The sequence below is a fragment of the Mustelus asterias genome, chromosome 7 (assembly GCF_964213995.1).
Source record: "Mustelus asterias chromosome 7, sMusAst1.hap1.1, whole genome shotgun sequence".
NCBI lineage: Eukaryota > Metazoa > Chordata > Chondrichthyes > Carcharhiniformes > Triakidae > Mustelus > Mustelus asterias.
In genome coordinates, this window is record NC_135807.1 from 75350624 (window position 1) to 75364792 (window position 14169).

Here is a 14169-nt window from a genome sequence, read left to right on the forward strand (position 1 = left end):
TTTTGAGAAAAAAGCAACTTGCAGATAAAAAAAAATTAGTGCTTGCAATTTTAATAGCTGTCTGGTGATATAATTCTGAGGACTATCATTATAAGATTAGTGCAGCATGACTGATTCAACTACCTATCACTATCACAGTAGGGGGCCTAAAAGTTCAGTTTGCCAATTCTTGGTGCTTTTTGTGCCATCTACAATGAAGACAGATACAAAATACTTGTTCAAAGTCACTGCAATTTCCTTGTTTGATTATTAATGCCCTAGTTTCACCTTCAAAGGGACCAACTCTCACCTTTACTACACTTCTCCTGTTTATACACTTGCAGAAGCTTTTATTACTGGTTTTCATATTTTTTGCCAGTTTTCTCTCATATTCTAATTTCTCCTTCTTTATTTCTTTTATCACCCTTTGCTGGTTTCTAATTTTTCCCAATCTCTGTCTTACCACTAATCCGTGCAGCATTGTACATTTTTTCTTTCAATTTGTTACCATCATTGATTTCCTTAGTTACCAACAGATGGTACATCCTTCTGGTAGAGTCCTTCTTTCTCAATGGAATATATCTTTGTTGCAAATTATGAAGTATCTCCTTAAATGTCTGCCAGTGTTTCTCAGAGTCTTACTTTTAATCTATTTTACCATTCCATCTTAACCAACTCAGTCTCTATTGTAATTAATTGCCTTTATTTAAGTTTAAGACAATATTTCATTCCCAAGTTTCTCACTCTAAAACTGAATGTGAAATTACATAGAAACATAGACACAGAAACATAAAGATAGGAGCAGGAGGAGGCCATTAAGCTCTTCGAGCCTGCTCCACCATTTATCACGATCATGGCTGATCGTCCATCTCAACAGCCTAATCTTACTTTCTCCCCATAACCTTGATGGTGTGTGGCTTGGAGAGTGTTCCCATGCAACTGCTGCCCGTGTCCTTCTAGATGGTATAGGACGTGGGTCTAAAGGTGCTGTCGAAGGAGCCTTGGGAAGTTGCTGCAGTGTGTATTGTAAATGGTACATGCTAGTCCTATTTTGCATTGGTGGTGGAGTGGGTGGATGTTGACAGTGGTGAATGGAGCATCATCAAGCTGACTTCTTGAGTGTTGTTGGATATATACTTATCCAGGTAAGTGGAGAGTATTCCATTACACTACTGACTTGTGCCTTGTGTCATAACAATTCAATACAGCCCCAAAATCCATTCCACGTATTGAACCTTAAATAAGACGGGTTTTTAAAAAAACGGAACATATGAGCAAAAACTGGCTGAGAGTACATAGCACCACTTGCTGGAATTCTCAAGTGGATCCTGAGAGAGACAACAGAATATTGCACTCTTTTTCAGAGACATTTCAAAGGAAAAGGTGCAATGCAAACTGAACTGTAATCTCTTATGGAGAAAATGGAAGCCGATTACCATCTCAGCAGAAACTATCTCCTGGGGCTTACAATGCAACCATGTTTGTGTTTTCCCCTTCTAGGAAAACACAAGAAAAGGGATTAAAAAATCAACTGCTAATCTGATTTTGGTGTGCTAATCTAGCGTTCTAGTTCCACCGTGCTTCTCTGTGCTTTGAGGATCACAGCTGAAGGACATTGAGGCGCCCCTGTTCTTGCAGGTAAAAAGTCTTGCTCTTCCTCTCTCTCTGTTTGCTGAAAGCAAGTCAAGTCTGCAAAGCCACAATCGAAAAGGAAACAGGACAACTCCCTTCGACTAACTTGCAGAACCAAGAAGTTCCAAACCAGCTGCTCAACTACTGAAGCCATTGCTATTGGAATCACCCAACTTAATGAATGCAACGTTTCACCATCTATTCCTCATGGACAAGCCAAAGATTGTTTTGCATACCTTTAAAATTTTTTTTGGACTCACTTCTCATTTCTAATCTGTGTGTATTTTCACGCTTTTTTTGGCTTTTTAGAAACTAATAAACTTTCTCTTTATTTAATTCAAGGAAGCCTTTTTAAATTGGCCCTTTTATAACAGAAACACATTTGGATTGGGTAAAATTATGTACAAGGGAAGGGATCCTTTTTAAATTAATCTTGTGACCAACTGAGGGGATTGAATAACAATTTGGGGGTATCCCATCCAGAATCAAAACAAATTGTGGGACCTTGCCCAGGATCTGGTTATAACACTTTGTAGATGGTGGACAGGTTTTAGAGAGTCAGGAGGTGAGTTACTCTCTGCAGAATCCCCAGCCTCTGACCTGCTCTTGTAGCCATGGTAGTTAAATGGCTAGTCCAGTTCAATTTCTGGTCAATGCTAATCCTGCAGGATGTTGATAGTGGTGTATTCAGTAATGTTACTACCACTGAATGTCAAAGGGAGATTATTGGATTCTCTCTTGTTGGGGATAGTCATTGCCTGGCACTAGTGTGGTGTGAATATTACTTCCTGCTTATTAGTCTAAGCCTCAATGTTATCCAGGTCTTGCTATACATGGGCACAGGCTGCCTTAGTATCTGAGGAATCGTGAATGGTGCTGAACATTGTGAAATCATCACTGAACATCCCCACTTCTAATGATGGAGAGGAGGTTATTGATGAAGCAGCTAAACATGGTTAGGCTGAGGACACTACCCTGAAAAATTCTTGCAGCAATGTCCGGGGACTGAGATGGTTGACCTTCAACAACCACAACCATTTTCCTTTGTGCTTGATATGACTCGAATCAGTGGAGAGTTTTCACCCTGTTTTCCATTGACTCCAGTTTTGCTAGGACTCCTTGATGCCACACTTGGTCAAATGCTGCCTTGATGTCAAGGGCAGTCACTTTCATTTCATCTCTGCAATTCAGTTCTTTTGTCCATGTTTGGACTAAGGCTGTAATGGGGTCTGCTGCAGAGCAGCCCTGACGGAACCCAAACTGAGCATCAGTGAGTAGGTTATTGCGAGAGTAAATGCCACTTGATAGTACTGTTGACGACTCCTTCTATTTTGCTCAATTGCTTGCTGTACTTGCATGCTAACTTTGTGTTCCTTGGATAGAATGCCCAAGTCTCTATGAAAATTCCAGTACTGATTCCAGAGGCACTCCACTTATCACAGCCTGCCAACCTGAGAATACACTATTTGTTCCCACCTCTTGCTTCCTGTCCACTTACCAATCCAGTATCCATGCCAATGCACTATTCTCAACTCCATGCGCCCTTATCGTGCCGATTAAAAGCTTTGTGACACCCTATCAAACGCCTTTTGGAAATCCAAGTATCAACTGGTTCCTCTTTATCTACCCTAATAGTTGTATCCTCAAAAAAGTTGAATAAATTTGTCAAACATGGTTTCTCTTTCATAAAGCCATACTGACTTTGCCTGATCACACTATGATTTTTTTAAATGCATCGTTAAGATTCCTTAATAATAGATTCCAGCATTTTCCTGATGACTGATGTCAGGCTAATTGACCTGTAGTTCCTTGTTTTCTCTCTCCCTCCTTTCTTGAATATCAGTATCACATTTGTTAACTCCAATCTGCTGAAAATCTGGGAATTTTGACTAATCATAGTCAGAGCATCCACCATCTCTGCAACTATTCTTTTAGAACCCTATGATGTAGGCCATCGGATCTTGGGGATTTGCTGAATTTTAGTCCCATAATTTTTCTCAAGTACTTCTCTCTGTTGATATTAATTTCCTTACTTTCCTCCCTCTTCTCCCAACACTACGTCAACATAAGAAATGACGTTGCTTTGCCGTTGACTGCAATATCCACTCAATCATTTAACAAAACCAAATGTTTCAGATCAATTCTTAAGCATTGCCAAGAGAAAATGGAGATAATTTTAGTTGGTTAAGTTTGAATACTTACTTCTTTGACAAACCACTGACAAAAAGCAGGACCAATCCATTCTCTAGCATGAATGCCACAATCTATCCAGACTGCTTTCTTAAAAGAATGTGATCTCTTGCCAAGCTGAAATCAAAATTAAATATTAAATGCTCAATTTGACTGTTGACTCCAGTATTGTAATAGCTTTGGCAATCTCAGTAAACTACCTGAAGAACAAAGAGAGGTCGTCCTTCATAGGATTTTCCAATGGAGAAAAGATAAAGGAGATGAGAATATGACTGATTCATCTGATGCATCCAGCTTTGAATCTGAAAAAAAGTAATTAAATCATTTCAAATATAAGCCACAAAATTAACTGTTAGATTTAACACAGCAGATTTCAAAACCTGAGGATATGGAATAAATAAACACATGCAGTTTCTCATCCCTACATTCAAGAAGTATATTGTCATAATGTTCACGAAATATGCAGAATGCATTAATAAGTGACTCAGGTTCAAAAGACAGTCCGAAATCTGATGCACCATCCTTAAATATTTGACAATTAGTAACCATATAGAGGGCTAATTGAAATTCAAACATTTATTTGTATAACTAAAGATGACACAGTGTTCTATTCTCTGTATGATGCCAGCTGACAACTGTTGTCAGACACTGCCTAGTACAGACTTACACCACAACTGAAAACACATATTGCTGCATTAAGACAATTTTCAGAAGAGCCAGAAATTTGCATCAGAATTTCAAATCTGCTTGTTCTTAATTTAGCCCATCACTACCTTCAGACAGATGAGAACTGTCTGGAGCTCTTCCCCCGCAAAATGTCAGGTAAATTTAAATTTTCAAAATTGCAATTGATAGAGCTTTTTTAGGGATGGGCAGCAAGGAACATGGAAAAAGATTGGGTAAATGGAGTTGCGATACAGACCAGTCATGATCTAAGAGAATGGTTTATTCCAGTTCCCATGACTGTACGAGAATGTCCAAAGTTGAAGTCTGGGGCCCAGTGGAGATGGGTAGTGGCCTCACCGACAGAACCACCATAGACCCCAACTCAGGGATACTAGATTCAAACAAGGCTGTGTCACTGCAACATGCCTCTTCTCCATATTCCTCACTGCAATAGTGCACCTCACTCCAGGCAATTACCCACAAACATGGAGATAATTTATAGCACAGACAGGAAACTTCAAATTACACTCTGTTCAACCCAAAACCAAAATCACTCCAACTTCAGTCATTGAGCTCCAATATGCAGATTCTATGTCATAGAGTCATAGAGGTTTACAGCATGGAAACAGGCCCTTCGACCCAACTTGTCCATGCCGCCCTTTTTTTTTAAACCCCTAAGCTAATCCCAATTGCCCGCATGTGGCCCATATCCCTCTATACTCATCGTATCCATGTAACTATCTAAATGCTTTTTAAAAGACAATATTGTACCTGCCTCTACTACTGCCTCTGGCAGCTTGTTCCAGACACTCACCACCCTCTGTGTGAACAAATTGCCCCTCTGGACACTTTTGTATCTCTCCCCTCTCACCTTAAACCTATGCCCTCTAGTTTTAGACTCCCATACCTTTGGGAAAAGATATTGACTATCTAGCTGATCTATGTCCCTCATTATTTTATAGACCTCTATAAGATCACCCCTCAGCCTCCTACGTTCCAGAGAAAAAAGTCCCAGTCTATCCAGCCTCTCCTTATAACTCAATCCATCAAGTCCCAGTAGCATCCTAGTAAATCTTTTCTGCACTCTTTCTAGTTTAATAATATCCTTTCGATAATAGGGTGACCAGAATTGCACACAGTATTCCAAGTGTGGCCTTACCAATGTCTTGTACAACTTCAACAAGACATTCCAACTCCTGTATTCAATGTTCTGACCGATGAAACCAAGCATGCCGAATGCCTTCTTCACCACTCTGTCCACTTGTGACTCCATTTTCAGGGAGCTATGAACATGTACCCCTAGATCTCTTTGTTCTGTAACTCTCCCCAACGTCCTACCATTAACTGAGTAAGTCCTGCCCTGGTTCAATCTACCAAAATGCATCACCTCACATTTGTCTAAATTAAACTCCATCTGCCATTTGTCAGCCTACTGGCCCAATTAATCAAGATCCCGTTGCAATTGGAGATAACTTTCTTCACTGTCCACTATGCCACCAATCTTAGTGTCATCTACAAACTTACTAACCATGCCTCCTATATTCTCATCCATATCATTAATATAAATGACAAATAACAGTGGACCCAGCACTGATCCCTGAGGCACACCGCTGGTCACAGGCCTCCAGTTTGAAAAACAACTCTCTACAACCACTCTCTGGCTTCTGTCAAGAAGCCAATTTTGTATCTAATTGGCTACCTCACCCTGGATCCCGTGAGATTTAACCTTATGCAACAACCTACCATGCAGTACTTTGTCAAAGGCCTTGCTAAAGTCCATGTAGACAACATCAACTGCACTGCCCTCATCTACCTTCTTGGTTACCCCTTGTGTGCGCACTCACTTGAGAAACTGAACTCCAGGTCATTGTCGACTCCTCTACCAAAGCATATGCGAAAATGGACCTTTCATTAAACACTGGAAAACTAAAGTCCTCTTCCAACCGACTGCACAACACATCCCCTCATTAAGATCAAAGGGAGATCCTAAGAAAGGTGGACCACTAAAATATCTTTGGACCTTCCTCTCGACGAAGACATAGATAATGAAATTCACCAATGCCTCAAATGTGCTGCTCAGCATTTGGCTTGTATTTGAGGACCAGGACTTCAAACTCTAGACTAAGGTCATGGTTTACTGAACAGCAATAGTACCTGTACTGCTCAGATAAAGAATAAATAAAACCACCATTTACAATTGTTGTAGCTTAATTTACATACCTCTTCTAAAGAATGATAGACTTCATAGCTGTAGAGAGGATTTGACCGTCGCAAGCGAGGTCTAGCACCACTTTGCATATCTATTAGTCTCTGAAGATCAGAAACAAGGGTCCTAAAAAACAATGTAGACAGTGAGTATTTGCATTTAAACAAACTGTTGGAAACAATTTGCAGGATGTGATTCAGAAGGTTTCGCCAGGATTGTGTATGTTGGTGCCCTTGGAGTTTGTGGGGTCAGTGGGAGAGAACTTAATTTGCATGGGCCTGGTAGATAAAAGTCTATTTAAGACAGAGTTGGATAGGTTTTTGATTGGTAAGGGGATCAAAGGTTATGGGGAAAAAGTGGGAGAATGGGGCTGAGAAACTTATTAGCCATGATTGAATGGCAGAGCAGACTCAATGGGCCAAATGGCCTAATTCTGCTCCTATATCTTATGGTCTTATCGTATGTGTGCATTTATCTGGCACCTGACCACCAATTGGGTGGGCTGTCAGGCTCTCTACCCTTAGGTGTCAGCTATGTCCCGGTTTCCTCCCACACTCCACAGATGTGTGGGTTAGGTTAATTGGCCATGCGAAATTGTCCACTATTATCAGGGGGATTAGCAGAGAAAGTACATGGGGTTATGGGGATAGGCTAGGGTGGGATTGTTGTCGATGCAGGTTCGATAGGCTGAATGGCCGCCTTCTGCACTGTAGGGATTCTATGATTATATGTCCCTTTGGTGCTCTTGCATGCATGCGCTGGTCAAGAATTAAAAACAAGTTCCTTCCAACCAATCCACCATCACCCATCCTAGCCAAGTTCCTTGGACATGAGATCTTAAAAGAAATGGTTGCAGGGATAGTGGATACAATAATTATAGCTTCCAAAGTCTCTTGATTCTGGAAAGGTCCTTTACAATCACAAAACAGCGAATGTAACACCTCTACTCAAGAAAGGGGGAGACAGAAAGCAGGAAACTATAGACCAGTTCACTTACATCTGTTGTGTTATTAGGAAAATGTTAGAATCCATTATTTAAAGTAGGGCATGTAGAAAATCATAATACAATCAAACTGATTCAACATGGTTTTGTGAAAGGGAAATCATGTTTGACAAATTTATAAGATTCATTTGAGAATATAATAAGCAGGGTGGATAAAGGAATACCAGAATATATAGTGTATTTGGATTTCCAAAAGGTATTTCATACCTGAAGTTCTATCTCCCTCAGAATCCTACCTGAAAAGGATGACCAGGATATTTTTTTGATGATACAACAAATGCAACTGAAAAAATAAATCACGATAAAGAAGTAACTCTCCTCACAAATCAATATTCCAGGCATGGAGTGGAATACAAACTCACTGGTATTATCATTTTCACTTGCTATTCAATGGCTTTTGCATATCAGTCATTTTGACAACTATTTCAGCAAATGCAATCCGGTGAAGCTCAACTATTATTATCTTGTGATCATTTGCAATTATCATATTTTATGTTACAATTCTTTTCAAGTTTGATCCCTTTATTACTGTTTGTATAACATATGGGAATGGACTGGAAGTGGGGAAGAAGAGTAGGATTATCAAAGCCCAATTGACTATGTAAGCCTTTTACTTTTACATTTTCTGTTGCTAACTTTAGATGGACTGACTGAGTGAAACAAAAATTGCTCATAACCTTGAGACTGCTACCAGATCCAGGGAATTCCAGTTTCTCTGAAGTAACCATTTTATGACAATGTTTTATTGAAACAAACCCAAACAAACCCAAAAATAAAGAAAATTTAGGTGTCAGAAGTAGCTTTATTTCATAATATTAATACTAAAATACACCTCTTTCAAATAAAAATATCTAATTTTCAAATCCTATCTGCAAAGGTTTACTCTATTCTTTCTTGGACCACTATTATTTTATTTCTAACAAGTATGACACATGTCAAGTGCTGTAACCTTTAGTGATTTTATATTTCATTACTTTTGGCTGATTAAATGTGGGTTTTACACAGCTAGTTATTCATCAAATATAAAGTGCCAGGACTGATCGAGACCAACAACACTAGCGAGCATGGAATGTAATATAAAGCTGCATTTAAAATGCTTTATTTGACTATATTAATTTACTTCCCATATTGAAGAGAAGGTACCAACATTTAAACATTAATTGAATAATGGTTCTGCAGACATCAATGCAAATGCTTCTACCAGAGGCAAAATAATTAGTAAGACTGCTGGTTAGTTGTGTGGTTAATGCCTTTGGGACTGGAGAATCAGTTGCATTCCATAGAAAAGGTTTCTTCAAAATTGATCCAGCTGTTGTAAAATTGCTTTGTCATGTAAAAGAGGCAATTTCTACAGGGTGAGATTCTCCAGCCTCCCCTCAGCGTTGTTCTCAGTGACAGGAGTCTTCTGGTCCTGCCACAGTCAATGGCAATTCCCACTGAAGCAACCCCACACCACTGGGAAACCCACGGCACGGGGTGCACTGCCAGCAGAAACATGGAATCCCACTGGTGTGAATGGCCAGAGAATTACAGCCATGGTATCAGGAGCGTAGCTGTATTCTGAAATTGTTCTCTAAATTCATAATAAAGTCAAATTTCTCTGGAACCACTTTTTTTCTGTTTTATATGCTGAAGCTGTATAATGCTTTGTTCTCACTGTACCTTGAGAATTATATTCAGTTTTGGCCAGAGACCACAGGCCTATCCAAGTCCTGGAAGAAACTTCATGCAAAGAAGGTTCATTAGGATGTCCTTTATGTCAGAGGAGTAAGTTATGAGAGGTTAGAAAACTCAAACTCCAGCCTGGAAAGTAAGTAAATGAGAGAGGCATATAATATTCTAAGTAAAATAGAAAAGGTTAATCCGAAATATTTCTGCAAAGTAAACTATTGGTATTGGAAGGAGGATTGGGTACAAACTAACAAAAGGCAATGTTAAAATTGATATCAGGAAGCACATCTGCTTGCAAAACGTAATTAATACATGGAATAGTTTTTCAGGTTAGACAGTGGAATCATTTAAGAAATAGATGTTGTGATGAGAGATTGTGAGTTTCTGTGAAATAATGTACTAGATGGACCAAATTGTTTCCCTAGTCAACAATTACATTTGTGATTTGTGTGCTCTGTGTTCCTCTGACCATCTACATTCCTTTAATTTTGAAATTATCTTCTTTGGAATGAGGCTGCGGCAAAACATCTTCATGTATTTTTGAGGAGTGAAAAGGGTGAAATAATTTATCTTTGGTAAATGATTGGGGTGTGTCCAGAGCAGGATTCAAAACCTATTCATGAAAATTAATTAGAGGAATTTCACTCCCATAGTCCTCCTCTTTAAGAAGGCAACATGATCAATATCTTTAGAGAGCTATAAAAATATAAATTAATTAAGAATTTATTCAACATCATTTCTTGAATTTCCCCTTCATATATTACAATGAACTTGGAATAAAGGGTATGAAGTTCCCTTATTTTCTCCCATATGCATGGGTCTTCAGGAGTCACTAGCAAACTGCAGCTAACAGGGCACCTGCTTCTTTGAACATACCTCCATCTATCTGCTCTCCCTCTCTCTTTAGCAGCAGGATCCTGGAAAATGTGAACCATTTTCTGTATTTTGGGAGCAGGGGTGTAGTGCCTCTGGCGCACTGCACCAGCACCTCTGACCCGGGCTGGGAGAGGGGCTGCAGACAATTCCAAACATTGGGCTTTTAAGTAGAATGCTCATCATCCACACTGAGCAGCCAAAGCTTAGGACCTGTTAGAGTGACTTAAAGAATATCGAAACTTAGAGCAGCTTTAATCTTTGAAGCCAGTCTGTCGGGTCAATTTCACTCGCTGTTGCACGGCTGCGAGGGAGGTTGGGGAGGGTTAGGATGGAGGGGGAGTATGAAACCAAATCATTATTTGGTTTCATAAATGTTAAATTTGCAATGAACCAAATAACTGATGAACTAAATGTTTTCTGCAATTTTCTCAAAAGCATTGACGGGTTGTTTTAAAAGATGGAATTTTTAAAAATTCATTCGTGAGACATGAGCGTCACTGGCTGGCCAGCATTTATTGCCCATTCCTAGTTGCTCTTGAGAAGGTGATGATGAGCTGCCTTCTTGAATCGCTGCAGTCCATGTTCTGTGGGTTGACCAACAATGCCGTTAGGGAGGGAATTGTTTCTTTTGCTCTGGAAGAGTCCACAGTAAAGACTTGAAGTGGAAGAATTTCAAATCAGCTTATCCTTTTAAAGACATTTTAAACTATATGAGCAATCCTAGTAGTTAATTTATTTTTTCAGAACACTATGCAATTTATTTACTGGAGGGCCACTAAGTCAGACTACTGAACCAAGAAGCAGGAATCCCGCTAAAATTGCCTGCACAGTCCACTTCTCACAATTTCAATTTACAATCGGGTGGCGCTAGAAAAGTTACAAAGGGTCCCAAACTAGATATACCACATGAACAAAAAGGATACAAAACAAAGTTCTGAAGTCATTGCCCTTAGTAATGCAAAGCTTATTAATAGAAATCAAACATTAAATCAGCATTGAAAGCAATTTCTGCTTCCACTGCTATATCTTCTTTCATGGTGTGTCATATTTTGAGAAATCTCTTTGCATTTGTCTGATGTCTCGGGACAATTTTGTGCAGCAGTGATGTGTTAATTGAGCAATATCCAAATGGAGGTAAGCCACAACAATTAGAATGTCTACTTGTCCAAAATGAACACCAAGAATACAAACGTCAGTGATCAGGGACCTGAATGCAATTTAGATTTCAAAGCAATTAGGAAAACATTAATTACCAAAAATATATATATAGACCACGGTGTCAAGTATTAAACAATATGCATGTGTCCTGAAGGTGGCAGAAGGAGGATGCAGTTACTTAACCTAATGTCTAAACCAGTGTCCATATATTTTTGGCACGCACTTTTTTCTGGCAATTTTACATTCTGATCCAAAAGTTACATCCATCCTGGAATTGGCTAGCAAAAGTTACATGAACATCAAGTTTTATGGGGATAGGATTTGTTGAGCAAGGTAAAAGAATGAACCTTATCCCCCACTTTTCAGTGTTTCAAATTCAGTAAGTTTCTCGGCAACTTTAATTAGAAATATTTTGTTTTTATTTCAAAAATAACTTACTGAACAGTTTAATGATAGGAAGAACAATAACTGTTCAATGGAACGGCTCCACTTTCCCTCCTAACATCACCATCAAAGCAATGAGTGATTAATAGGAAGAGCTTGTTCAGTAAGGCTTTACAACAAGAATAAAGATTTGCCAGTTTGTCTCATGTGTTCTGAGTCTTGTATCACTTTTGTTACTGTGCCTCTCTTTGCATTTAAAATCATCTTTGAATCATAAAATCGCTACAGTGCAGGAGGTAGCCATTCGGTCCATTGAGTCTGTGCCGATTCACTGACAGAGTATCTTACCCTGGCTCTCTCCCCACCCTATCTCCATAACCTACACATTTACCATGGCTAATCCATCCAACCTACACATCTTTGGACACTAAGGGGCAATTTAACATGGCCAATCCACCTAATCTGCACATTTTTGGGCTGTGGGAGGAACTGGAGCACCTGGAAGAAACCCACGCACATGGGGAGAATGTACAAACTCCACTCTCCAACACAGCAACCTTGGGAAGAGAGTCAAAATCCACCCTCTTCCTTCATCACTCCTGACCATTCCTTGCCTCACTCACACTGTTCCTCCCTTCTACATTTCCTCCCGTTCTCCTTCAATCCTCCACACGTCTTCACCTCTCTCCAAATCCTACTCATACCCCATTCCTCCCAGTCTCAATCCCATCCACCCCGCATTATTTCTCTTACCCCTTCCAATCCCTATTTCCCCCTTCCTCTTCCTTCCCTTACATTCAATTTCAATTACTATGTGTGTGCCTATTCCACCAGCCTGTCATATTCTTTTGAAGTCTATCATTATCCTCTCCACAGTTGGGAATACTTCCAAGCCTTGCATCATCTTCGAAGTTTGAAATTGTGCCCTCTACACCAAGGTCTGGGTTAAAAAATAAATCAAGAAAATCAGTGGTTTCTCTATATTAACATCCCCGAGTCAGAGGTAAGTAAAGACCTATAATTCATAACACCACATGGTTTGAAATTAAATGCCTACCGACATTAATATTTTAAAGCTTAAAAAGCATAGTTTTACTGATATTTGGGACATAAATGATGAATATATAGGAAAAATCGGAAGAGTAGATTTAGAAATGTATGGCTAGCACATTTTCTTAAAGCTCCTGCACCTTAAAATTTGGCACCACGCCAGTGCTTGGGATCCTCCTTTCAACGAAGGAAGACACAGATGATGAAATTCATCATCCAATGTGTCAGCTCAGTCTTTGGCCAACAGATTTGAGAACCAGGATCTCAAACCTCAGACTAAGGTTGTGACAACAGTGATCCATGTACTCCTATATGGTTCGGACACTTGGCCAACTTACAACATTTAGTGGTGCATTTCGATCCTCCAAATCCAGTGCCAAGAGAAGTGGTTAAACAATAGCATCCTCTCCCAAGCCAATATGCCCAGCATTGAGGCATTAATCACTCAAAATAGACTCTATTGGACAGGACATGTCATTCATGCCTGACAACCAGATTCCCAAAGCAACTGTTCCACTTGAAACTCAGTCACAGCAGGGCCCAGGAGGACAACAGAAAACTTTAGTAATGTCCTCAAAGCATCCCTGAAGAGATATAACATTCCTTCTAATTCACAACAGTCCCTGGCTTGTGACCAACTGAAATGGAGAATATTTATTTGGGAAGGCATCAAATATATTGAGAGACTTTATCAGGAATATGCAGAGGCAAAGTCAAGGTTCAGAGAGAATGCACAAACATTTAAACACCACACCTGCCTTAGCCATCAAGCATCACTTGTCCCTCAGCTGGCACAGTCTGTCAAGATCATGTGTTGGACTTATCAGTCATCAAAGAACCATCAAAAGGCAGTGGATGCAAGTCATCCTCAATCCCAAGGGACTACCTAGGAAGAAGGAGCAGCAGTTCTGTTTATTCCTTCATTCTGTTTGTCCTCTTCCTTGAAACTGGATACTAGAATGCTTTCATGAAGGAACAACTGCGATGCTAGAAGCAACCAATCACTTTAGAACCTAAAAGAATGGCAACAAGTGATGAAAATGAATAGTATCCATTAATTAAGAACAGGATATAATGATTGCATTCAGAGCCTGTTACGTAAATGTGTGTCAGTAATAAAGAAAATTTTAATTCACTCTTATTTTTCTTAGTTTCTTTGTTTCTGAGCTTAACAATACATGAATCATTCTTCATTGCTTTACATCCATCAGTTTGAGGTCTGGGCTGTTTCTGTAATAATGTCCATTTTTCTGTGGACAGGTGGTTAGCTTGAACCATAACTCTCTACCAGAAGAATTGGACAGTTGCAATGAGGGGTTGCCACTTCATTCTCATTGACACATGCATATGGAAA

At 39.5% G+C, this 14169-nt stretch overlaps 1 protein-coding gene across 1 annotated transcript in view; it reads right to left on the reverse strand.

The window, feature by feature from the left end:
* The window catches only part of cpa6 (carboxypeptidase A6), a 75622-nt gene that overhangs the window by 42424 nt on the left and 19029 nt on the right, over nt 1–14169 (reverse strand). The window contains exons 3-5 of the mRNA XM_078215499.1: nt 6688–6841; nt 4002–4103; nt 3814–3918 (exon numbers count right to left, since the gene is read on the reverse strand). Of these exons, the coding sequence (XP_078071625.1) occupies nt 3814–3918; nt 4002–4103; nt 6688–6841 (361 nt within the window). The remainder of the gene's footprint in view (nt 1–3813; nt 3919–4001; nt 4104–6687; nt 6842–14169) is intronic.